This window comes from Podarcis raffonei, chromosome 15 (genome assembly GCF_027172205.1).
Source record: "Podarcis raffonei isolate rPodRaf1 chromosome 15, rPodRaf1.pri, whole genome shotgun sequence".
In the NCBI taxonomy this organism is placed as follows: Eukaryota; Metazoa; Chordata; class Lepidosauria; order Squamata; family Lacertidae; genus Podarcis; species Podarcis raffonei.
Window position 1 is genome coordinate 32,368,505 of NC_070616.1, and position 26,859 is coordinate 32,395,363.

General features: G+C 38.8%; 1 protein-coding gene across 6 annotated transcripts in view; it reads left to right on the top strand.

Annotated features, from left to right (window-relative positions):
- Positions 1-26,859, top strand: part of CDON (cell adhesion associated, oncogene regulated) — a 119,592-nt gene that overhangs the window by 87,081 nt on the left and 5,652 nt on the right. For 4 of the 6 annotated variants that reach the window (XM_053367825.1, XM_053367823.1, XM_053367826.1 and 1 more), the window contains 15 exons: positions 1,910-2,056; positions 2,338-2,481; positions 3,284-3,571; positions 3,708-3,977; positions 4,652-5,008; positions 5,817-6,109; positions 6,698-6,869; positions 7,656-7,787; positions 9,808-10,014; positions 10,516-10,697; positions 11,945-12,050; positions 16,175-16,297; positions 17,558-17,785; positions 18,621-18,907; positions 21,991-22,070. In XM_053367825.1, coding sequence (XP_053223800.1) covers positions 1,910-2,056; positions 2,338-2,481; positions 3,284-3,571; positions 3,708-3,977; positions 4,652-5,008; positions 5,817-6,109; positions 6,698-6,869; positions 7,656-7,787; positions 9,808-10,014; positions 10,516-10,697; positions 11,945-12,050; positions 16,175-16,297; positions 17,558-17,785; positions 18,621-18,907; positions 21,991-22,070 — 3,016 coding nt within the window. The remainder of the gene's footprint in view (positions 1-1,909; positions 2,057-2,337; positions 2,482-3,283; positions 3,572-3,707; positions 3,978-4,651; positions 5,009-5,816; positions 6,110-6,697; positions 6,870-7,655; positions 7,788-9,807; positions 10,015-10,515; positions 10,698-11,944; positions 12,051-16,174; positions 16,298-17,557; positions 17,786-18,620; positions 18,908-21,990; positions 22,071-26,859) is intronic. The other 2 variants (XM_053367828.1, XM_053367827.1) reach the window with 2 other exon arrangements.

Sequence of the window (26,859 nt, forward strand, 5' to 3'; positions counted from 1 at the left end):
GAATTTAACGTCTTGGAGGAATTTATGTGTCTTTAAACATGCCTTATTTGGGACAAAGGGGTGACCTCTGTGTTAGAAGCACATAGTAAAGCAAAGTATCTATTTTGTGTTTTTCTCTTGAAGTTAACTACATAATATAGAAAGAAACTATTACTAATTTCTTCCAGTAAAAATCAGTCCTCATATTGCAATTTATGAACAAGTTCTAGAAAGGGAGTTAGTGCTAAATGAAGAAATCTTTATCTGAAGGCCTACCCAAACACCCCCTAGTTTTTAGGTAGATGGTGTAAGTTTGATCAGTTTTACCTGAATTGAAAGGGGAGGGGAACAAAGCTTGTTAATTCCATGGGAATTGCCATAATTTACATTATAAACCATAATCAACTGTAAAAAAATTAGATTTGCAAATACAATCTTAAATGAAAGTTAAAAGATCTTAACAAAATCATCCCATGCTTATATTTGTCTTTTGAAAACCTTTCCCCCTCTTGTTTTCAAAAGTATTTCCAACTTGAGGGTGATTTGGCTTTTGGGGATCAGAAGTAAGATGCTTGAATTGTCTTGTTAAGTCTGAGTTAAAGAATCTCCTTTATAAAGATGCTGTGTGTATGAAGCATATCCCAAATACTCATAAGAGAAAAGTTTCTCATAATTGAGACAGGTAAGTGTTTTTGTAGAGTATTGACCCATAGCAGGATTCCCTTGAGAGCTTATAAAGGTCAGTTAGCACTGACAAACTCTACTGGTTGCAATAAATTGTGAATATATCTAAGTGTACTGTACCACTTGGAGGTGAAAATGGTGGAACTACTGGTAGGTGAATTGGCATTTAAGTGAACTAGCAGCTCTGTAACATAAGCTGAGAATTGTACAAAACAGTGGCCCAGTTCACACATCACATTAAACCATAGTTAAAAGAAACCAGTGTGGAGCAGCATGTTCATGCATGCTGCTGAAGTCATGGGCACTTCACTTCATCCTTGTCATGTTGTTCAAACCCAGTTGTTTTTCTACAAAGGAGCAAGATGTGGAAGCCAAGGTTATTTGGAGAGAAACAAACCACAAGAGTGGGTTCAGATAACATGACATACCAAATCATGGCTTATTTCCCAACAGTACAGCAGGAGCAGGGGAGGAAGAAGACATCTGTACTCTCAGCAGTATGCACCAGCAACTCTGCTCATTCAAACTCAGTCATAATTTGTTTTAACAATGGTTTAATGTGCTGTGCAAACCTAGCCAATGAAAACTGTCATGGCAGTACTGTACAACAACACTATATTCCACACATTGTCGAATTGCTATTCTGCTATTCTAATTATCTTCCATTGCAGGAACAAAATGTTCTTGTTGCACGCCCTTTCTCTTGCATCTGATTTTATAACAGTACCCCACTAGTTCTTGCATTTTAGCCTTTCCTTTTAGCCTTACTGCAATATAACTGAAAGGTTTTTTTAATGATACTTTGAATGAATTCATCCTACCTTTCATTTAGAATTGAAATTCTCTGGTTGCCCATATAGCATTGTTGAGGTCGAAAAGGTTAGAAGAATTTTTAGATGGTGCTCTTCAGGAGACAGTCAATACAGTAACAATGGAGATTCAGACTTAGATATATTCATCCCTGGCACATACGTGTGTGCACACAGAGAGAGAGAGAGCATGTAGAAAATAAACTTCAAATTGGGCTGTATGCTGGAACTTTAGTTTCTGTGCTTAGTAAAGTGGGAGGGGAAGGACACACATGAACTTAAGGCTTTCCTTCATTGTTACTGCATTGACATTCTCTCCTGAGAAATATCCTCTGATCAGGACTTGAGCACCCCATTGTTATTAAACCCAAAACTTTGGAAGTAGATCCTGCTGTATTTTCTGAACCTTTAAAGAAAAAAACTACGTTTTCTTCTAGATCTTGATGATTTTGAGACCTCAGTGAGGAACACAATTGTTGCGGAAGAAGGGAATACTGCTTTAATCAGTTGCAAGCCACCAAAAAGTAGTCCAGAGGCACATATTCGTTTCCGTGTACGAGGGAAATGGCTGGAACAATCAACAGGTGAGACTCTGTGTAATAAAATGATTTAAATGGCTGCAATCCAGTGCACCCTTACCAAGGAATAAGTCCCATGGAACTGCATAGAACTTATTTCTGGGTAGATATATATATAGAGGGATTTCACTTTCTGTCTGTTTCCTGACCATTAGGAATTGCTACAGTAATTTGAGCTTTGGTCATTACATTATCTTTCTGTTTCAGTAAACACTGATTAATCTGCACACTTGAATAGAAAATCAATCCATAGCAACTAAATTAATAATAACCCAATTTTATTCTAGAAAACTACCTAATTCTCCCATCTGGAAATCTGCAAATTTTGAATGTATCTTCAGATGACAAAGGATTCTATAAGTGTGCAGCATATAACCCAGTCACTGATGATCTTAAACATGAACCCAGTGGACATAAGCTCATAATCAGCAGTGAGTATTGAATGTGATAGGACTAAAATTGTTCCATGAAATCATAGGGCATAAACCACCAAGGACTACAACTGCAAGTTCCCTTAATCTCATACCTTGCACTTTGAAAACTTCAGTTTAGAGGAAGCCCTGTCAAAGTATCAGGTACTATGCACACAACGCATAACCAGTTTTCCTTAACTATTGTTAAGCATTGAATCTAAATACCTAAATTATTATTATGGATGTGAAAACATAATTTGGAGTGTGTTTGTAAATTGTAGTTAGTATTAACCTTTTTAAAGAGTTGCATCTGCATCAAGCAGACCATTCCAAAGGGCCACAACTCAGTGGCAGAGCATATGCTTTGCATGAAAAAGTTGGCCTCTCTAGGTAGGACCAAGAAATGCCCACACCTTGAAACCTTGGAGTGCTGCTGCCAGACATGATAAACAATACTGAGCTAGATAAACCAATAGTCTGGCTTCGTGTAAGGTAGATTCTTATGGTTAAAGCAGTTTGCAAGCAGAGAAATGAAGAAAGAAGGAAAAGTGATAAGCAGATCTTACTAATGTGTACTACTTAAGGTTTAGCTTGGCTATACCTGGCAAACGTTTGGAAATTTAACCAGGCTGAAGGGAACAAACTACTGTACAATCAAATGTTACATCTTCATTCAGCCTAGGGTCAACAGTGGGTGGTTATGTTAGCATGTTTATAAAACGGTTTAGAAACATAATGCCTTGGTGAGAATGTAGGAAGCCAGAGAGTCTTGAACACCCAACTGAAAAGAACTCATGTATCCTTTTCTCTCAATTTCTAGGCTCTTCCTCAGACAACTTTCACATTGTTCATCCCACCACTTCTCAGACTTTGGCAGTACCTCAGCACAATCCTTTGATGTTGGAATGTGTTGTTAGTGGGCTGTCTGTTTCTTATGTCCATTGGTATAAGGATGACCAAGATGTACTCACTAAAGGCAGGTGGAGAATGCTTCACTCTCATCTTATGATAGACTCGATTAATACGTCAGATGCTGGAAATTACTCCTGTGTGGTGGATAACAAGTCCGGAGTTGTGAAACATGTAAACTACAGTATAAATGTACTTGGTAAGATATGCAGTGGCAAAATGCTTGATTGGCAAGTTTTTCTGAAGCAATAAATTTATGGTCCATGAGGCATGCTATTGTGAAATTAACAGAATGAAAGCAGCATATCATATGTACATTTTCTTTTCCATTCTAGAATCGCCATCAATTTCAAAAGGATTGCAAGATCAGTTAGTGTCCCTGGGTAAAAATATACATCTTTCCTGTGAAATACATGGAAACCCGACACCTAACCTCACCTGGTACCATAATGCAGCTCCTGTCCATCTTTCTTCACGGCACTTTCCTTCAGGAAACAAGCTGAGAATTAATGGTTTCACCAGAGAAGATTCAGGGTTGTATCAGTGTTTAGTCAACAATGGCATTGGATTTGTGCAGTCTACTGGGAGACTTCATTCCCAAGGAGGTAAAAAAATAAATCACATCACACACCCTTCTGTTTATAAACTTCTGCTTTTCTTTTTGACATCTTTCAGTCTAACATGAAAATAACCTGTTGCTTCCTGGGATTATTCTCCTAAATTATTCTGATCAACAAGTTACGCTTTAAAATGGTAGACCTCATCTCTTATGTTACAAAGTAGGCTGTAGTCCACTGACCAAATACTAGCCAATTTTTGATAGGCCACCTAGTGTGTGAGCTATGAGATTGTGACAGACTAAATTTATTTGCCTCTTAGTTTTCATGGTGTTGAGAGTGTTGCCAATGGTTTTGATGATGTTGCCAATTGAAACTAAATTCCAGCTGTAAACTTATATATGCAGAATCTCAAATAATAGAATTCTGATAATACATCTTGCTGATGTGTCAGTTTAGGGAGCATATTTGAAAGCTTTCAGTTTCTTTCTCTTCAGAATATTAAATATTCTTTTACTAGAGTAGTTAACAATCACAGCACCTGCATGAGTGGGTTCTGATGTGTTTGTGGCCCAAAGCAGTCTACTTAGCTTTTATGTGCATAGATGTCCATATATTACCCCCTGGCCCCCTTTATGACTGTGCTGGCTTCGGGATATGCAAGAACAGTACAGTATTTTATTATAATATGAGTTTGTATCTTATATTTATATTTTTAATAGACAGAGGCTTCAAGCCAACTATAACCTCGCTGCCAGCAAACAGCAGAGTAGCAGAAGGTGACACAGTCACGCTGTCCTGCAATGCCACTGGGTTGCCTCCGCCTGTAATCCGTTGGTACAACAGTCATGGGCTGATTACCAGCCATCCTTCACAGGTGCTTTATTCAAAATCACGGAAGTCATCCTCCCAAGCAAGAACTGGCAACTCCATTTCAGACAGAACCTACTTCATCATGTCTCGCAGTGGATCAAGCTCCTTATATGTTCAGCCTGTTACATCAGAGCATGCTGGGAAATATACCTGTGAAGCAATTAACGAATATGGGACTGCTCGTTCCGAAGCTTTCCTTACCGTTGGTAAGTGGCATCCAAGTTGCTGCTCCAATAGTGTGCAGATATTTTGGCTGAAGTACTGTCAGGATAACTTTTTATTTTATTGGATTTGGACAAATCATACATCTAATGGATGGTCAGGAGCGTCTGCCTGTTGCTGTTCATACATATTGTGCAGCTTATCATGCTTTGTTTCTGGCCAAGCAAACCCATGAATGGAAACCAGGGTTCTTGACTTAACAGTTGTGGTTGGTCTGGTGGAAATAAACGATGACTGTTAGTTCATACATAATGCTAAGCCAGGGCTGTGGTTTGTTTCCTCCTGGCGTGGAAAACACAGGAGCAGGGAAGGAGCAAAGTAAGGTATGACTAACTTGTGTGCCAGTGCACAGTGCTTGTTCACGTTAAATCAGTGTTTTATTTTTATTTTATATTTAATTATGCTTTTGTGTGATGTGCAGTCTGGCTCACTGTGCCACAAGAATGTGTCTTTCATATTTGTTGGTAAAGATCAAAAAGCAAAGCAATATTTTATGTTCTGTAGGGTAGGGGTATCCAAAATGATGCCCTTCAGGTGCTGTTGGATTACAACTTCCATCATACCTAGCCATTGGCTATTGGCTGGGGCTGATGGTAGTTGTAAACCAATAACATTGGAATCCATGCATATCTTCAGGGCTTTTTTTCAGCTGGAACTTGCCAGAACTCAGTTCTGGCATCTCTCAGGTAGACACCATTGCCTTTATAAGAGATTAAGGGAAGCATTCGTGGAGAGTTCTGGTGCCTCTTTTTCTAGCACTGCATATCTCTAACCTTCAGCTTCCTTCTGTAGATTCCTACGAAGCTAGTACAAAAGCAGAAGAAATTGCTCCTGTGGAAATTGCCCAGAGCGATGAAGGAGATGGAGATTATGATTCCGATACCGGCCTTCAAAGTTCATCTCCAACAGAGATTCTTACTGAAGAAGTTGCTACAGAAAAAACATCCAGTGGCATTTCTCCACCAGAAGCTCCAATCATTCTCAGTCCTCCACAGACTCTTAAACCAGATCAGTACAATCTTGTATGGCGCCCTGGAAAAGATGGTGGTCAGCCAATTAATGCCTATTTTGTGAAATATCGCAAGGTACTTATTCAAATTGCACTATATTTGATAAACTTTGCACTTCCTTTTTTTGAATATTGGATGAGTTGGACTGCCATCATTTTTAGTAACAAACAGGGCTTATGTTAAACACACACACACACAGAGAGAGAGAGAGAGAGAGAGAGAGAGAGAGAGAGTACAGAACTCTGGTATTTGATATTAATATTAGGCCAAAGAGAGATACATCCATCTGGATATGTAGGTAGCTGTTTAGGAATGCAGAGGTTTCAGGTTCTTTTGCTACTGGCAACATGAAATAGAGCCTTGGGAGTTTCTAATTTAACCTCCCAATTTAAATACTGCCCAGAAGCTTGGGGAGAAAACCCTAGCAAGATTAGGAAACTCCATGTCCCAATGCATTCAAGTCTCTGCTCTTAAAGCTTGCTCTAAGCTTTGCAGGAAAAGTCATTAAGAAAACTCTTCCACATCAGTTACTTGTTTTCACTTTCTTATAGTGAAATAACTAAGGTATTAGCTTATATTTACACTTGCCTTTACTGTATTTAACTGCAGCAGATTCAGATATGGGTTAATTTGCTCTTAGCCTCTTGTGATTCCTTTTTGCAGTTGGATGATAATCTCAATGTTACCAACTGGAATACAGTTCGTGTCCCTGGAAGCGAAAATGAACTTTCTCTCTCAGAACTGGAACCTTCCAGTCTCTATGAAGTCTTGATGGTAGCCAGAAATGTGGCTGGTGAAGGCCAGCCTTCCATGCTTACTTTCCGTACTAGCAAAGGTAAGTAAGCTTGTACTCAAAATACATTGCAGTTGATGGGCTTTTTTCTAAAGTTCCCATTTGCGGAGACCTATAAAAAAAACCAAAGATAGTGGCTGCAGTCTCATTGGAACTCCATGTCCAGTACTTGCTCTGAACCAGGATTCAGGAATTGAACATAGATCTGCAGTCTGAGTAGAACCCTGAGATTCTGTGAGTGATCTTTCATTCACAGAACAATGTCAGCACTTGCTGATATAAGGGGAGGAAGGTGATTTTTGCAAATTTCTCCTCTCCTCTTTAGCCCCTAGGAAAATTTACTCTGGTAGAGTGGGGGTCCCTTGGGAAGAGTATTGAAAGTTGTGTGGCTGGCTGGCTGCAGGAATGAAGGCAGATTGGCAAAATCACCTTTCTTGCACTCTTGGGAGGCTGTGCTCTTTCATACATAGAAGGGCACTTTGGGATCTCTTCACAATGAGAATATGCTTTCCTTGGGAACTTCCCAAAGTTCCACTGAAACAGACTTGCAGATTCGGGCTGTCCTATAGCAAAGGCTAAACTGATGTACCATCAATAGCATGGCATATCCAGTTTTAGTGGGATTTCTGTAGTGTAAATATCATTTAGGTTCAATAGTATTGCTGCCTATTTCCATGGGGCAGAAAGCTGTTCTCAAATGGCATAAAAATTGTGTGGGATGTGTGTGATTATAAACCTTTACTACTTGGTTCAAAACATGCCATAGGAGAGGATATTGACTGAATAGCAAGGTTTCTTCCACTCACTGAGCACATAATTCTCTTTTAGAAAGAACCTCCTCCTCAAAAAATACTCAGGCTCCCTCTCAACCAGTTGGTATTCCTAAGCACTCTGTCATTCAAGAAGGGGCAACCAACAATTTTGGAGTGGTCCTTCCAGATTCATCTCGACATAGTGGAGGTAGGTGTTACCATTCAGATTTTTGTCTGTGCATTTTATACTGCAGCATACATTACGGTTTAGGGTGTGTGTGTGTGTGGAAACCCTCCTGAATATTCTCTGGCTGTTCATCTGATTTTCAGGTCATTTATGTGTAAGTGTTCAATTTGTGACTCTTCTGGTTGAATGACGGTATAGCAACTTAAAATACTTAAAAGACTGAGCACTAAACTGTTTGTGGAATTGGGAAGGCCCCGTGGCTTATTGCAGAATGCATGTTTTGCATGAAGAGGATCCAAATTCAATCTCTGGCATCTTCAGTTAAAACAAAAATCTGGTAGCAGATTATGAAAGACTGAGAACCTGGAAAATTGTCACTGCTCAGTGTGGGCAGTACTGGGCTAGATGTTCAATAGTCTGATGTGGTATAAGGCAGCTTCTACATCCAGTTAAAGATCTTGGGTAGCAGTGCTGGGTAAGACCTCTGCTTTTGGGAGAGTGCTTCCAGTCAGAGTAGTTTGCAGTGGGCTAGATTGGGGTAGAGAACCTCTGGTCTGTGGAGCTTTGCCAAACCACATCCACTTGCCCCAAACCTGACATCATATGTGATGTGAGGTGCCAGGCAGATAGAGATGTGACTGAATCCTGCAGCTGGAAAGCAATATTTAATCTGCCAATTAGTCAACCCCCACCTTGTGGACCAACTTTGACAGAGTATACACATTATAATATCATCAGATGATAGACAGTGGTCCCACTGATTCATCAGAGTTTGTCCAAGAATGAACTCTCTGTGTGCATCAGCTGAGGTGTGAGGAGCCTAGTCCTACTTGATTCAGGAACTTGATTCCCAGGGGGAACTCTGGTGCATCCAAACCTTCCAGAAAGTAGGACTCCTCACTCATTACATGATATATTTACCTTCCTGATTTCCTATATGATTTGTTGTATAATGAAGAGGGTTCCAGCGTATAATCAAAATGTATTGTTTGTGATGGTCTTTGGGTTGCATGTTGAGATGGTAGGATTAATGGAATTTATAATTAGTGAGAGATGTCCTACTCATTTACTAAAAAATGAGTCCAATGTATGTTCCACCACTTTTGTCAAGTTGCTAAATTTTACAGAATATTTTAACATTTCATAGTTAAATTGATGTGAAACAACATAGTCAAGTGTCGGCGCTTGCATGTGTTGTCTGTCCTATGTGGTAGAAGATGACAAGCTGGAAAATAGCCTTAAGGATATATAACCTTTTCGTGGTTAAACTATGTATCTTCCTCTTCCAAATTATATCCCATTTCTCTATTCTATACTCTATGTAGTTTAAATGTATGAATCAATAAAGACTGAAGGATATTTCTGCCAGAATGGTTATAATCACACTTACTAACACCACCTCTCTTCATTCTTTCTGTTCCCACTGCTGTCTAACTTCAAGTGAGTTCAGTAAGTATTAATATAATCTGCATGGTTTTGAATGCTAGCTAACTTGTTTTTAAGAGGTCTTAAAGCTTCTTGATACTTATGAAAGCTTTATTCTTATAGTTACTGTATCTAGGAATTTCAGTTTAGATTGTAGGCTTTCTGTACTGCAAATGGTTAGGTTTCTGTGCAATACGTTCATTTCACTTTGGTACCAAGTAGTAGTGACACAGCAGATCACCCTGTCTATTTCTGTGGTTGTGAATTAAGCTATGCAATTCTCTTGGTTTCTGATGATGTGCTAATACTTTAGGACTGGTGTGTGCTGACATTATACAGTGTTCTTGCATAACGTAAGCTATATACAATAGACTACATTGCCAAATTAGCTAAAAAAATTTCCTAAGAAGCTTTAATTATCTCCATATTTGAAAACAGAAATGATCTTCCATGTTTGCATTTCAGAAAGGATTTTCTGGGCTTAAGACTAATGCACTTTTGAATATGTTCTTTCTCACTTGACTGAAACACATTATTAAATAAAATCTGGGTATAGAAATCAAGTACTTCTAACTATTCTAAATCTTTATGAAGCCTTCTCAATTTCCTATTTCAGTACCTGAGGCACCAGATCGACCTACTATTTCCACGGCATCAGAGACTTCTGTTTATGTCACTTGGATCCCACGTGCCAATGGTGGATCACCCATCACTGCCTTTAAAGTAGAATATAAACGCATGAACAGGAACAGTGAGTGGCTGGTTGCAGCTGATAACATCTCCCCTTCCAAACTTTCAGTGGAAGTTGGCAGTTTGGATCCAGGTATTAATATGCATTTTTTGTTCAAGAGAGATCACAATCAGTATTATGCTTTTCTGCATTTGTGCTGTAGCCAAATTAAAATCCTGTTAAACTATAAGATGTTGCTTTTAATGCCACCAATGCTATATAAGATTCAGGGAAATTAGTAGTCCTTGTGTCTTAACTATCACAAACTTTTTTAGTCAAGCATCTGAACAGCATTTTCATAATAAGCATGAGAATAAGTCGCTGACCAGCTTTTACTTTCCTAACTTGGTATAGAGAGCAGGCATGTGCTCACATCTTGCCATATCTTTTCTGGTGGAAAATAACATCTCATCCAGTATTTGGCTAGATTGGATCTTTCTATAAGGAAGGGATGTCCAGCATAGTAAGTGAGAAAAATAGTATAAGATAACCTTACAACAAGGGCCATTTGGATCTTTCTGTTCTATGTTTCTATAATGCTGGGTTTTATCTTTTCATCTAATGTTCAGTTCTCTCTTTTTTGCCATATGAAAGGAGCTGCATATAAGTTTCGTGTGATTGCTATTAATAACTACGGGGAGAGCCCACGAAGTTCTGCCTCTCGGCCTTATCAGGTAGCTGGCTTTACCAATCGGTTTTCCAACCGACCCGTCACAGGACCACACATTGCTTACACTGAGGCGGTCAGCGACACTCAGATCATGTTAAAGTGGACTGTAAGTATCAATTTATGTGCACCATGAAAAAATTGATTTTGCTTGCATCTCGCGTTAGATCAAATGTTCTGTACAGCAACAAATCAGTGGATTATACTAAACTGACCTTTTGGGAACCAAAAGCTGTATATGAAAAGCAGTGAGCACTTGAAATGCACAGTATAAATGCTGAGTATGTACAGTCAGTATTAGCAACCAGTATTGCACTCAGGAAAATGCCTTGGTGAACATGTACTCTTAAAAACTTGCATCAAAACATAATATAGATAGTGCCTACTGTAACTCTGTAGGGTGGCTGTTCCACATAGTAGGTGCTACTGTCACAACAGCCCTTTTCCTGGTGGTCTGGAGGCTGGAAGGTGCATTAAGAGGGCTCATCTTCTGATCTCATTGCATGGACAGGTCTATATGGGAGGAAGCATTCCTTTGTGCAACCCGGTTCCAAGTTGTTTAAGGTTTTATAAATTGCAGTAGACCCTTAAACTTTGTTTAATAGCAAATTGAAAGCCAGTGCAGTTTCTTCAAGTGGGATGTTACATGCCCACAGAATGGTGCTCCACTGAGCAACCAAGTTACCACATTGTACACCAGCTGCAACTTTCGAAACAGTCTTCAGAGCAGCCCCACATTGAATACATTATATTACTGCAATCTCAGAATTTCCAAGGCATGGGTCACTGGCTTAGGCTGTGCCTTTCTAAGAACAGTCAGAGCTGACATACCAGCCAGAGCTATAAAAAGGCATTCATAGCCATGAGCCTACTTGAGTCACCAGTGACAGAGATAGATCTAGGTATACCCCAGGCTAGATACCTATTCCTTCAGGCAAAAGCAGCCCCATCCCGAACATGCAACTCTTCTGTTTCCCAGAACCAGGAACCACTTACCCATAGGGCCTCAGCTTTATTTCATTGATCCTCATCCATGTGTAAAGGCAACAGGGTCACATTACTCCTGCCCTTCTCCTGATAAAGGTCATCCCTCAAGATGACCAAAGCTAATTTGGTCTGAACCCAGAATGGAATGGTTCCAGATTTTAAACCTTTAAACAATAATGAGAGTATAGCTTTAGCTAAAATTCTAGAACTGTATTCACAAAATACTTCTCACTGTTTTAAAGCCCACTTTTGTTCCGTTGTCTCTTCCCGCATTACATTAACATTGTCTTTCAGCCCCTGCCCCAGGAAAATATATCCCTTGTTGACTGTAGTTCTGGAATTTCAGTTGTTTTAATATTTCTTTTCTAGTATATCACTTCAAGCAACAACAACACACCCATCCAAGGATTTTATATTTATTACCGGCCAACAGATAGTGACAATGATAGTGATTACAAGAGGGATGTTGTGGAAGGTAAGATACATTACTCTGATTATGCAAGGAATTGCTCAAATTACAGTACTTCTTATTCCCCCTCCAAAGCATCAACCCAAATGCTGTTCTAATGTAAAGAAAACATAACAAAGACATCACAAAAAAGACATCACAGAAATAGACAACTCTGTATAAGGGACTGTGCTCATTGTAACATTTAAGAAAGCCAAAGTGTAATGTGGGGGGGGGATGAGAACCCTTTCTGATTCCTGTGAACTAGAGTTGAGGCACTAGAATAAACATATATATTTTATTTGTGGAGTATTAGTTCTCATAATAAATTTCGCACATGATCCATAAATCTCATTATGGTCTAACAGGATTGTGTGGAAGCTGTTTATGTGAATGAATGATCCTTCACTTTTTGAATTCAGTGTCCCATTACTGTAAAGATGCCATGTTGTTAACTTTTAGGTTAGAAATTTGAGATAAGCTGCAAAATTTTCTATACTGCAATTGTTCTTCTATTTAATTCAGGTGTTAAATCTCTTAACGTGCTTGAAGCTGGAAAAGAACTGGCTTCTCAGATTTAGTCTCATAACACTAATATATAAGCAGCTGGTTTTATTGGATGGATTTTGGTCCATTTGTAGGTCTTAATTTTATGAGCTGTACAGTGGGAAAGTATATAAACCAATTACATTCGTTAACGCAGGAACAGGCATTTGGTTGAGCACTGACAACTACAGAATTCCTCTGATAACACCTGTTAGTGCATCTATGAGCTCTTAAAATTATTTTATGTAAGATTAAACCTGTTCTCACAATTGCATAGAATGGCTATGGCTGCCATAAGTTGCCATGCTTGAATCTATTACTATATTAATATTGCTCTACAATGCTACAGGGCTGCTAAACACCTATGTAATGAGTGTAGTTAACTGAGAGGTTAAGCTATTACCTTGGAAGAAGTTCAGTGTTTCACTTGTAGCCTTTCTGGTACACAGAATCTGTGTTTATAAATGTTTAAGTGAGCTCCGCTGTGCTGTGAAATTTGCTTGTTCCTGATTTTCAGGTTTATGCATTCTGAAATCTTAAAGGAAGCCTGAAACCACTAGCAGCTGCTCTGCTGTGCCAAAGCTTGAACAGAAATTTGCACAGTGGTAGAAATGTTATACATCAAACTCTTCTTTACTACATTATATATCCACAACTACTTATTGATTTAAATATTCAAATTAGCCTTAGTTATGTAGGAAAATATAGAGAGGGGAATCTCTTGTGCATGCCTTTTGGATCACTGCAGCTGCATTGTATTTTTCTTTTTCTTTTTTGTACCTTTCATAAGTAAATTTCAGCAAAGGATTTTCAGTTCCAAACACTCAGTAGTAAAGTTTTCGCAATGGTTGTGACTTCATTAGTAGCCCAAGGTTTCATTTCATGATCAGTCTTGTCTTTCTGAGATTGTCTCAAAACTTTGATGCCTTTTCTGTATATGTTGCCACATGCTAGCTTGATTTTATTTTTAAAGTTCCTGATGTTTGCATTTGGTTCTTCATTACATAGTCAGTAGTTTTCTGTCTTTCTGCTTGTTCAACAAAAGCACCACCAAACCTTTTGTTGTCTCCTGTGCTGAAATTTTGCATTCCATACTTGGTTCATGGAGCTAGTGTCAAAAACTCAAAAGTGCATTCAGATAACAGTTGCTTACATTTTCCTTGCTTCAATATATGGGAACAGAGTTAAAATATTTGTACTGATTCCAGTTCTAGTAAACGTTTGAAGGGAAAATCTAAAGCCTGATGCAATTACTAAAAGGATGCTTGAGGTATAATGAGAAGATGGAGCTTAGAAAGATTTGGAAACTGAGTTCTTGGGGAAAAGCTAGTCTGCTGCTTCAGCCTGTATTCATTTTTCAGGATATAAGCTGCAAATATAAATGAACTAAGATTTGTTTGAAACAGTCACCTCTAAGGCTCTTCAGCAAAGCAATTAAACACACAGACTTTCAGATATTGGCAGGCTGTATTGTACAACAGTGCTGTTCTCTTGTCGGTTCAGTCTTTCAGTAGGGACAATAGTTGTATATGCATGTGATTCACACCTGGAGTGTGATTTTGAGGGGAAGCAGAATTACACTGGCTGGCTCAAGCTCTATGCATTGACGCAAAGGTGAGAATTAGGTGTCTGTGCGTGTACCTGTCTGGAGCCTTGCATGCAGTTGAGATCCGTGATTGATCAATGTTTCAGGTGGTGCCGAAACATCTGTGCACATAAAGGCCCATTTTCACCTTTGTCGGACTGTATGTGGAGATCCTGCTTTACTTCCACCTTTTTAAGTGGAGCAAAGAAGAGATTGGGTTATTGTGTAAATAGCAACCCTACTTGGGTGCTGTTGAAATACAGTAGCATCTTGATACTATTCTTCCCTGTGAAGGCTGTAGCTTATAGATCTGTCTGTGTTCTAGGTGGAAGTAGTTCCAGCAGAAATAGACCACGATGTTGACATTTAAGAAGCATTAGGCGTATCTAAACCATCTTAATTATAATATAGTGGGTTCCTCTTTATTAAAACTTGTCATAAGGGTGAGCATACAGACTGAAAGTGATTTATGAGTACGGAGAAAACACCAGGTGGTGTCTAAACGAAAAATTGACTTTCAGCCAGACACAGTAAAATCATTCTCTTAAATGAACTTGTTTGGATTAGAATTTCCAATGCTGAATATCAAAGGCCTTCTTACTTCATATATTTTCATAGTACATAAAAATTGTCTGCAGCTAGTCATGCTGTTGGTAAACTGCTTTCCTCAGGTTCTCTGGAGTATGTTCTTAGACTTAAGTATAGAATTGAGTGGCTTCAAGTCTTATGTGATGTCTTCACTTTTCTGCCTTTAAAAAGACACACACACCCTAAGGTGGCTAGCAAAATGTTACTCCTTTTATCATATGATTTGTTGTATCAACAGAAGACCTACAGACAAAAGTACAGTTTCTCTTTCTACCAGGCTCCTATCACATGCTTTATTTTTTTAAAAGTCAAGTCTTAATAGCATGGTGGAAAGTGCTGTGGGAAAACCTCACCTAAGGTCTGTTGCACAGCTGAGTCCTTTACTCACTATCAAAATGACAAGTGACACTCAATAATTCTCTAAAAGCAAATTTAATTTCTTACTTGAGCAGAAAAGGTAACAACAAGCGATCAGAAAAGTGATCAGAGGCTGAATCCTTATCTCTGTTTGCACATAGTTTTTATACATATAGGTTAGACTTGCAAGACTCCCAGTAATACAATCTTGCGTGTGATAGCGCCAGCTTAACTGCATAGACAGATGCTTCCACATTTCAGCTAGCTAGGCATTTTTTTGTTTATTCCATTTAAATGTCATGGCCTAGCATGCTCCTAAAACTTCCCTTTACACACCCTCTTGTGGTTTGCTTTTTCTCTGTTCCTCTCTTAAGCTTGCATGTCAGCATGATTACAATGAGAATACATGATTATGGTGTCAGCCTGCAGTAAGATGGTGTTAGTCTTGCTTAAGCTATAACAAAGGTGGAGGTGGTTCATGTTAACTCTGTGTATCATATTGTGATTAGTTGTATCAACAGCAAGTCAAAAGTACAGTGTCTCTTTCTACCAGGCTCCTATTGCATGCTTTATTTATTTATTTTTTAAAGTCAGATCTTAATAGCGTGGTGGAAGGTCACCAACAATGGCGCTAGATGAGTCTCTTCTATGATCATAGCATGTTGTGATCCATGGCTGTCCATGTGTACTGCTTTGTATTGGCCAAATTCCAAAGTTTAAAACAACCACTTTCTGCCAAATATTTCTTACTGCAGTTTTATTTACATGTCTGATTCAGACTTTGCCCTTAGGGTTTTATGTTAAATAGATGCTACATTCCATCTTTGAGACAAACATGTTCAGGAAAGTTGTAGACATTTTATTAGTAGTAAATTAAATTCTTCTTATATGCATATTTGTGTATTTAAGACTGATTTTGGCCTGCTATCTTAGCTCTTAATTGCAATGGGCCATTTATTTTTTACCTGTTGTCCTCAAATTGTAAGGACAGTTCCTACATTTTTTAGCTCAGTTTATATTTTCCAAATTGTGAAACAAACATGCTACATGTCTATATGTTTTTCTTTCTTTCTAGGCACAAAGCAGTGGCACTTGATAAGTCACCTGCAACCTGAAACATCTTATGATATTAAAATGCAGTGCTACAATGAAGGAGGTGAAAGTGACTACAGCAATGTGATGATCTGTGAGACCAAAGGTGAGAAGGAGCTGTTATTTTTCTTCTGTCACTAAACCAATAGCCATATATTTGCTGTTCCCTAATCTTCATACTTGGGACGCGGGTGGCGCTGTGGTCCAAACCACAGAGCCTAGGGCTTGCCGATCAGAAGGTCAGCGGTTCGAATCCCTGCAATGGGGTAAGCTCCCATTGTTCGGTTCCAGCTCCCCCCCCCCACCTAGCAATTTGAAAGCACGTCAGCGTGCAAGTAGATAAATAGGTACCGCTCCGGCAGGAAGGTAAATGGCATTTCCATGCGCTGCTCTGGTTCGCCAGAAGCAGCTTAGTCATGCTGGCCACATGACCCGGAAGCAGTCTGTGGACAAACGCTGGCTCCCTCGGCCTATAAAGCAAGATGAGCGTGCAACCCCAGAGCCGTCCGCAACTGGACCTAACAGTCAGGGGTACCTTCACCTTTAATCTTCATACTTATGTAAGAATTCATTTCTTTTCCAATATTTTTCACAATATTTCAGATGTTTTAGTTAGTTTCTTGACTTCATGAAAATAAATATTCCATTTCAGCACACTATATGTAATCTAATATGGGCTTTTAGAAATCACATGCTACCATCAAAACCACACCTCAGTGGTTGAGAGAGCTTCTCATTCAATGCATAAAACTGTGCTATCTTCCCATACTTTATCTCAAGCTAATGTTCCTGCTTGTTATTGCTGTAAACAAAACGACGGCTTCAGTTTCTTGGTTCAGAAAGACACGTAGGATTTATCAGCAGCTACCCAATACCCTTGTTGTTCAATAAATAATTTATTTCTTTTAAAGCAAACTATGTTTGAAACTATGATCAGTTTTAAAATATAAAATTTTGGGATACTAGTAAGGGTAGAAGAAGGATCTTTAATAAATTTTACGCACACCTGTCCCAGAATATATTGGTATGTGTTCATTTCAAGCCATCCATAAGCATTGATATTTGACAACAAAAATGGGCCCATTATCTTTTTTTGTCAACTACTTTACATTCTGGTAATGTTCATTATTCCTATGTGTGAAAGAAGCTAAAGCAGTGACACGTGTGGACTTGAGGGTAAACAAATTCCAAAACAAATATATATTATCAAGTAACTTATGATAAAAAATGTTCTACCATCATATTTTATGCCATTTTGGATTATGGTAGTTGCAGCTCTTGATTGACTTATAGAATTAATAACACTTCTGTAGACTTGCTATTTTAAATGTGTGTTTTATCTTATACTCTCCTCCCTCCATATTAGTGAAGCGCACACCTGGAGCATCAGAATACCCAGTGAAGGACCTTAGCACACCACCAAATTCTCCTGATCGTGGAGTTGGGAGTAATGCTGGTCAACCAAATGGTCCCGTCCGAAGTAGTGACATGTTATACCTGATTGTGGGCTGTGTCCTTGGAGTGATGGTGCTTATTCTGATAGCCTTCATTGCTATGTGCTTGTGGAAGAATCGCCAGCAAATTGCCATGCAGAGTAGGTTAATGCTAATATTCTTCATGTCCTCTGCTGGACCAAACCTAATGAAACAATATTGTTGCCAAGTAACCTAACACCACAACATTTACTGTGAATTTCAGTTGCTGTTATGATCACCACTGAATAACGGAGGGGAACAAATTTGAAAAAGCACTTTATTCTTCTTATGAAACATAGAGATTAGAGCCTAACGCTGTGCCTTCACTTTCCATTCCAACTTAACAATAGAAATGTATTCTAGGAGAACATTATATCTTCACTTTCAAAGGATATTGGTAGATAAAGTTAATGGCCAACATACATAGTTAGAGTCTTCTTTGAAATCTTCAGCTGGTAAAGGGAGATGCTTCCTGTTCCTACATTTTTAGTATTCTAAATGTTCACAAGGTATAGCAATTGTATCTTGGTCTGGGGAAAATGTGGGATATAAATAAATATAATAATAATAGCAATTTTACTTGGCTCTTATAACTATAGATCTAACAGAACAATCTATATTGCATTGTTAAGAATAGTGCTGGTGCAATAAAGCAAGTGTCTTTATGCCACAAAAGCTGTCAGATTCCCCAAACAGTGGCAAATATGCAAAACATGTAATCTGTGTTAGCCCCTTAATTATCAGTGGTGGTAGTCTGCTATCTGAACTCTGTTAGTCGTCAGATTGTAACATGTTTTACAATTTGTAAAGGGCTTAAGGCATTGTAGTGCTAGGGGTGTAAACTCTACCATGAACAGCCAGCTATAAAACATTTTCATCTGTAACCTTTTCAGATAAAAAACATGTTTAAGAGTTGAAGTGTTAAGCGTTTTCTCCCAATCCTCACTCTTGCAGAGTATGACCCTCCTGGTTACCTTTACCAACGTGCTGATATCAATGGGCAAATGGTTGAGTACACAACATTACCAGGCACAAGTCGTATCAATGGCAGCATACATGGAAACTTTATCAGTAATGGAAACCATAATAATGGTTGCCTTCACCTCCATCACAAGGTTCCTAATGGAACGAATGGAATCATGAATGGTGCTGTAAATGGAGGAACTGTTGTTTATCCAAGGCACACTAATTCCCTGTCCAGAGCGCACATGGAATATGAACACACCCACCACCTCGGAAATGTAAGTAAGCCCTAGATGTTGGAGGTCTGTTTCTTGAACATAATACGAAATGAAATCTTAGGAAATGGAAAGCATTCAGCACTTAACAAAAATATGTTGAAAATTCCACAACATGGCATGCTTTTTGAAGCTTAACTTGCTGGAAGTAACCTCATAGAAGTATGTTACATTAAAATTAATCATTTCAGACCCCTACAAGAGAACTGCACATGTATTTCAAATGACATCTCCATACATCTCAGTTAATTTTATATTTTGAATCTGAATATATGGATTTGTTTGTAAACTCTATCCCTGTTAGGGGATAGAATCTTCATTTTTAAACAGCATTTTTAACACCCAATATTAATGTTTTGCTAACCTGGTGTTTACAGAGAGGCTCAAAAAGGTTGGCTAAAAGATCAAGCATAGCAAATATGCTGTCTTTCAGTTCTCATCATTTCTTGTGACTCTGCCAAGTTTTTCAGAATAAAGATGTTATGCATGCATGTGTGAACCTGATGGGATGAATAAACACCATTGAAAAGTTTTGCGTTAGACTTGGTTGAAGAAAGTTGTGCTTTTAGTGATCTATTTTTATATTATATATGTGCATGTCATCAATGGTGATTTTTTATGTGTGAACCAGCATATAGATAGATAGAGGTAACTTGCATAAGTGTAGTTTCCCATGTACTATTCTGCTTTGTTGGTTTTTTTTGTTCTTGAAGGCTGTCAGCCCAACTTTAATGAAGGTGCTTGGGTGGAATTATTCCTCAGGCATTCTCAGTTTAGCTCTACGTCACAGTAATAATGGCAGTTACACATTGGATACCCTTCCACTCACTTACATTGCTTGGAGATTTTTGTGATCTTATTGGAGACTTCTCACATTCTTCCATTAATTGTGCCAGAACCTTTAGCTTTATGACCAGGCTGTTACTACAGCCCCATTTCAGGTTTAACTTTTAAGCAGTGCACTTTATTACATTACAGTGTGCCAAAACTTTAGGTTAATAAATCAGAAAATCCCTCCTCCTGGTCCTGCTCTGACACACCATAAGTCTATCTGCATTCTGAATGTTTGAGACTTGGGTTGAAATTATTAAGAATGATTGTGATTAGGCCCATGTATTATGAAAAAAATATTCATTTGTTTCCCCAAGGAATTATCTAAATACTAATTTTTTTTAACACTAGTCCTGCTCAAAACGTTTTGAATATTTTATGGGGAAACAAATAATGTGTTCAATTTTTTTTGAGTAAGTATACTTCTGAGGGTAGTGGGGAATATAGGACTAGTGTTTGTTTTTGGTAACTGAACACAAGAGCTTCATTTTAGGGAGAAAGAGATTGCTGCTCAAGCAAGAGTTGCCACTTCAGATAACCTTGCCTTATCTTATTTCTTTTTGCAGCACTCTTAAACTCCTAAGTTCTCATTCTTTCTAAAAAGCCAACCCAAACACTGATTTTACAAGTATCAAAACACGATTCTATAAGCATTCTGTAAGTGATGGATATATCCAGACTATGTGAACCTAAACAGAACAATTGTCTATTGTCTGTATAGGGGTATTCCAGGGACACAAACCTAAAACAGGTGTTAACCAGTTTTCTTTTAGATGCTTGTCTAAGGCCTGATTCTCACTTTGACATTTACATTCTTAATAAAAATACAGTCATACCTTGGGTTACAGGTTGCGTGTTTACAGGTTGTGCACCACCCCAAACCCGGAAGTACCGGAACAGTTTATTCCAGGTTTCAGCACATGCGCAGAAGCACTAAATCGCACTTTGCGCATACACATAAGTGCCGAAACGCGACCCCCCTCGTGCGCAGATGCGGCGCTGCGGGTTGCGAACGTGCCTTCCGCATGGATCACGTTCGCAACCCAAGCGTCCACTGTAGTACTTTTAAACTAAATATGAAATCTGTAGTTCAGCATGCATGCCTATAAAATAATCCAAAGCAAAGGCCTTTTCTTTTCTTATTCACTGGTTTTGTTTATTTCAAAGGGCTGCATACTTACATTTAGAGAGAGACACTCTTCAACTTAATGAGAGCCATGTGTCTGTTGTACTTGCCCCATCCATAATATCAAAGTGAGAATCTGCCTATAATATTCTAATTTGTCCTCTTCATCTTGAAACAACACACCAGGGCTAAATTGGAGTATGAAATTGGAATTTTGTGTGGCTATATAGTACGTTCTTTTAAGGCCCTCTGACCTACACAGTGAACTATGATTTACTGGTGAGCAAATTTATTGCGTTGAGCAAATGTGGCAACTTAGAACTAGTGTACAGGAGCAGTTTTGCTTTGGATGTCTTCATAGTCAAATACTGGACAGAAAGATTTGTTCAGTAGAGTTTGAGTCTTGGATGTAAAATGGTCTTTCACAGTCTTGACTTGAGTAGTTAAATACAGATTTTTATTGCCACCTGTACTACCTCATTTTCAAATATTCCTCAAACCTGCATGTCCCTTGCATTCAGCAGTGAGGTATGTGTTAATCTTAGCATTTTTATTTGTAAAGGATTCTGCAGCCAAAACCAACAATTCAAAATCCCTCTCACCCCCAAACCCCAAATCACTCTTGGCTGGTGAATTATTGCATCTGTGAAAATAAAGAACATTTCAAAACTGAGTTTGGTGAAGCAAGCTGATCTAATCAGATTAATTCCAAGAAAATCAGTCAGATGTATTCATCATACTAGCCACATGTATATCTTGTCTCCACAAGCAGACAAAAGTCTGTATTGGAAAGGAAATTACTTTCATGTCTCATCTGTGTGTGAAGCATTTTCAGTTTTGTCAAATTTGAGTTGGGCACTACAGGCTGAAAATAGAGCCAAGGAAATTACAACATACGTGGGCAAGCTACAGCTGTTAGTTTTTGCTGTAACATACATGCTGAAAGTTAGGCTTTACAAAACAAATTTTGCAATACTGTGCGCTCTGTCTTTTTGATGAATGCCAAACTTCATTACAAATTAGAATAGAATCTGTTGTTGTTGTTAAATGTAACAGATGGCATGCTTAAGGGCTTGAATTTATTCTGATTTGTTATTCTCTCCCCATCCCAAACCCCCAATTTATCTAGGGTGGTGGTGTATACACAGCTATGCCTCAGACAGACCCTTCAGAATGCGCGAACTGCCGGAACTGTCGGAACAATAACAGGTAGTAAACCGGGGAAAGGAGAATAAAGTGAGCTTTGGGATTGAGTCTGCTCCAGTTGCTTACTACACCTATGCATTTTAGGGGCTTTCAAATGGAGGTTGCTTTTTATCCCTGATTTTCACATAAAGACTATGCAAGATTTATTTAAAGAAGCTGTTACGTTTTATGGAAATGTGCATCCTAAGATGTTGGCACTTTAACAGCAGCTTTCTGGGATTTCTCGAATACTTTGAGTCCAGAAACAGATACCATAGCAACTGGTGATGCTGCCTCAGGATAAAAACCATCTAATCTGTGTTCTGTTATGTTGCCATTGCAAATGAATGGGTGAGCTTGCAAATCTTCTAGGTTTATTGTGGTTATTATACCACTGTGATTTCAGCATGGGTGTCTCAAACATCCCAAACAAGGGATGAATATCATCACCCAGAGGAGCTTCTCTCTGGATCCTCGTAGCTTAGTTTGTAAGCTAAGCTTCCAAGAGGCATAGTTCTTTTGCCATCCATTCTCTTTTATCTTCCCCATCTACCAGCACCTTCCAGTCTTTTCCCAACTGGAACATCTTTGAGTAGCTTGTTCCCTCTATGATATTGCATTGGTATATGATAGCCCAGCAGGTGCACTCTGTTTTCTTCCTTTTATATTGAATTATTACTATGAAGAGGCCCCAAAATAAGGCAAAACTCCCTAAGCTCTGTACAGCAAAACAGAACAAACACAAGAAATGTGGAATATCTGCTCAATTTGTATGTTCCAGTTGCAAAATGGGAGTACTGGATTGACAGTTTTGAAGTATGGAAGGTGTTTTAACAGACCTCTTATCCTTGTAGTGAGGATGGGGCATGCAGTTAGGTAATGAGCCGAGTACCTCCAAAAATACAGGATCTGCATTTTGCAGCGAAGTATCTCTGAACCCTTCTCCTGAGACTTCAGATCAATGGCAGGCTAAACACCACACCCAAAAATGTAGCATCAAGCAAGAGAATTTCCAGTTTCCACAGATGCACATATGTCATTTCACATAACATTTATAAGAGTCAACAGGAGAAATGAAGCTGTCCAAAAACCAGCCACAAGGTTGGGTGTGGCTCCCTGCTTAGCACTGGATACATTTGGCTGCTTTTAGAGTCCTTAAAACAGTTCCATCTTCAAATGTATAGTATCTAGTTGCCGTGAAGGTCATCCATCGACACAGAAAAATGCTCTTAGGAAGCACAATGTCAGAAAAGAACAGCTGTTAGAAGCTCATCAATTTTAGACTGAAAGTTTCATGCTGCAACAGACAATTTCATTATTCTAAAAGAAGCTAACTGCATGTGCACATCAAGAGAAACTGGGTGATTGGATAGAACTAGTAATAAAGGTAATCCAAGCAGAGGTTATATTGGGTATAATATTATCATGGTTAGATGTTTCCACTTTACTCTTTTGTAAAAGGTGCCAATCCCCCCCCCCAAGTTTCTTAAATGATCACAGCAATAACTAGTTGGCGAATCAGAGTGCCATGTATGCTGCCAAACGTCTCTGCACAAGCACCTGAATTCTTTGGCTTTTCCATTTCAACTGCAACTCCTTTAGGTGCACCAGAGGCTGCTCTAGTGAGACTATCAGATTTCAAGAGTGACTCTTCAGGGTCCATGGTGGCAGGAGTGAGAAGTCACAGCTTGTGGGGGGGAGGTTCAGTCAACATCTCTTTAGTCTTACCCTTGATTTTTGCAACTTTCCATTAGCAAACATTGCACACCGTAGTCAGCGAGAAACCACTGTCTGTCTGCAGGGGACACGTGGAATGCCCTGGTTGATTACCAGGGTTAATTTGGTCTTATTTTGCACACAGCTGACCCTTTTGGGCCCTTAGATCAAACAGACTCAACATTTGAGGATCAATGCTAATGTTTTCCTGGTCAGACTGTTTTAAATACACCTGGGGTAATAGTTCTCTTTTACAGATGATAAAAAGCACTCCTTGTGTCGGCTGTATATTTTGAGCTTAGTGGCTTGTGGAGTAAGGGGAAAACCCTCATGCAAACATTTTCAAGTTTGTTCATTCCAGAATATAGCCAGTTTCTTGCCCTTCAATGTAAAACAAGCGGAAATTAAATGGCTTAGTCAGGAGCCATTCTTAATTCCGTTGCTGTCAACTTAAGTAAGCACAGCTTCTAAAATAGATGATTGCACCGTAGAACTGTGTAGCAGTTCTGTGGTGTCAGTTTTTCTTAGTATTGAGTGTGGTGCAGTCATCCCAGTCTTCTCTAATCAAAGACTGATGTAACTATGATTCCAGGATTGCACAATCTCTACTTATAGTTGCCTGTGTTTTGAGTCAGTCACGTATTTATGTGTTTATTACTTTAGATGCACAAAGTGAATAATGTTTTATTTTAAAGAAAAAGTTATCCCCCAGCATTCAAGCCATTCTGCGTTGCAAATTTTAAAGCAAATGTACTATCCTTTCAAATAGAATCAGACAAAAATGTAGTAGTAGATCTATGCTGACTATCAAAAGTCGGATTTTACAGGTCTTCTGTTAAAAATACACAAGGAGAGTTAATTCCATGATTATGGTTAGACCACAGTGTGCGCATCAGTATTTGCCTCTGCTGTCTGCATTTGTGATTCTTTTTGGGAATCTCTGTGATTCTTGCAATAGGATATGGGAAGGATCCAGTTGCTCAGGTAGAGCTGAGGTTGCAATTGTTTTGATATGCACATTTAAATATACATTTGGAAACCAGCACTTTGACCTATACTATTGGAAGAGCAAAGGCTCCTAAACAGAGGTTCTTAGTTGCTGCCTTACAGATGTGGAACTCCCTTCTAGATTTCCATTGAAGTCTCAGCCTGGATACCTTCCAGAAGTATTTTTAGGCTAGGTTTACACGTGCAGCAGAATTTATAAAAACTCCTAACCCACAAGGCATCTCACAACTGTAAATCAAAACATAACAACTTACCAATAATAGAACTGTTAAAAATATACAGCAACAGGTTTGAATTACTCAAATCAAGCTAAAAATGTGGCAGAACAAAGTCTTTTCAATTCGCATAAATGGTATTAAAGAAGGGACCAGTTGACTCTCCCAAAGAGAGTTCCAGAGTCCAGACACTGCAGCCAAGTATGCAGTATACTGCTGGACCTATGATGGCAGTGAGATGCAGAGCATGGCCTCTTAAGAACATAGAGACTTGAGACTCTAGGTATCATTGTTATATGATCCCCATATTGGTTTAAAAGCCTTGCCAGGAATAGAACCCTTAGCTGCTAATGAGGGGAGGTTTTAGCTGAGCATTCAAAAACATCTTTCCACCTGTAGTCTGATGTGATGCAGTCCATTTTACTGCCTCATTCTGCGACAGACATAACCTTCCCTGTTCTGGCTGGCTTTTAAAGCTCAGACGTAAAGAGGTATAAAGTGACTTCTGTATGTAAATTGTGTAAATGCAGCATCAGGTTTTTTTTAACTTGGTAGAGTTGTGCTGTGTCTTGGCTGAAAATGACAGTGCTTAAGCATCCTAATGGCGTATAAAATGGAATAAATAATCCTCTAGCGGGTAAATGTAGGAGATGCAAATGTATATTTGGGGTAACTCTCAGGGTCTCAAGATGTGGGCTACGACCTTCCTGGGGGATTGTGAAATAGTCGTGGGAAAGTTATGCCACAAGAACTTCATGGAATAATCCAGCAGTGCTGGAAGACATAGACAGACGCTGGCTGGTAACTTGTGCAAGCAGCAGCTCAGTTCCTTGTCTTGGCAGAAAATATAGATATGGAGAAAGGGCAATAGCACTCCTGCTAAGGTCTTGAATATCCATTTGTTCAAGTGCATAGGTTCTCACACGGCACAGAAAGATATATGCTGCTCTGTGCTACATTGTCTAGACACTCTTCCGCTATGCACAAGGTTAAGGGAGCCTGAAAGTTTTTTAAAAAAAATTAAGAGGATGGCTTGTTAACTTGAGACACATTTTAAATATCCTGCAAATAAGAATCTTGCAGCTTGTGTTGTATTTGTCCATATGAGTGTTCCATTTGTGAAATGAATCTTATCTCTCTCCATTCACATTCCTCCTCCGAATCCACCTCTTCTGTGAATCCTGTGCCCTAACTTCTTAATCTTGATCACAAGCCAAAACACAGTCTCTGTGTATTTCCATCTGCTCACATTCATCCCCTTTAGCTCTGTTGTCTCTCATCATGACGAAATTTAGACTGTAAGCTACTTGCAGCAGGGCGACTTTTGGGTTTCTTCTGTAAAGTGCAAAGCACGTCGTTGGCACTGTATAAATAACAAAGCATTTCTAATTATGATTCTGCTTCTGTGGCTAAAGAAAGTTCCACATAATAAGCTTTCCGTCTGTAAAGCTAAATATTATGTAGCTTTAGGATGTATTTTGACAGCCATTGTGAATAAGTGGTGTGGTTGCCAAGGAATAATTTAAGACAGAGCTTCATGTTAATCATCTTCTTCCTAGGAGATAATTATGGAGAGCTAGCAAACCATAGTCAATGAAAAGTGAATGAATTCAAAGAATGTATATGCCAGTAGTTCCTCTACTTGGTGGAAGAATACTTTCTATGTTTTATTTCAAGTTCTCTTAATAAACCCTGTAACAAGAAAAGGTTTAATTTAAATCACTGTAAACACGTATATATGTGAGAGGATGAAGTGCAGTGTCAAAATATTTTTGCTACTTCTATCATAGTTTTGGAGAATATTCTTAATTGTTCACATGCTTTGTGTCCCAGATTTTCAGTTCATATGCCTGTCCTAAATAGATATGGGTGTG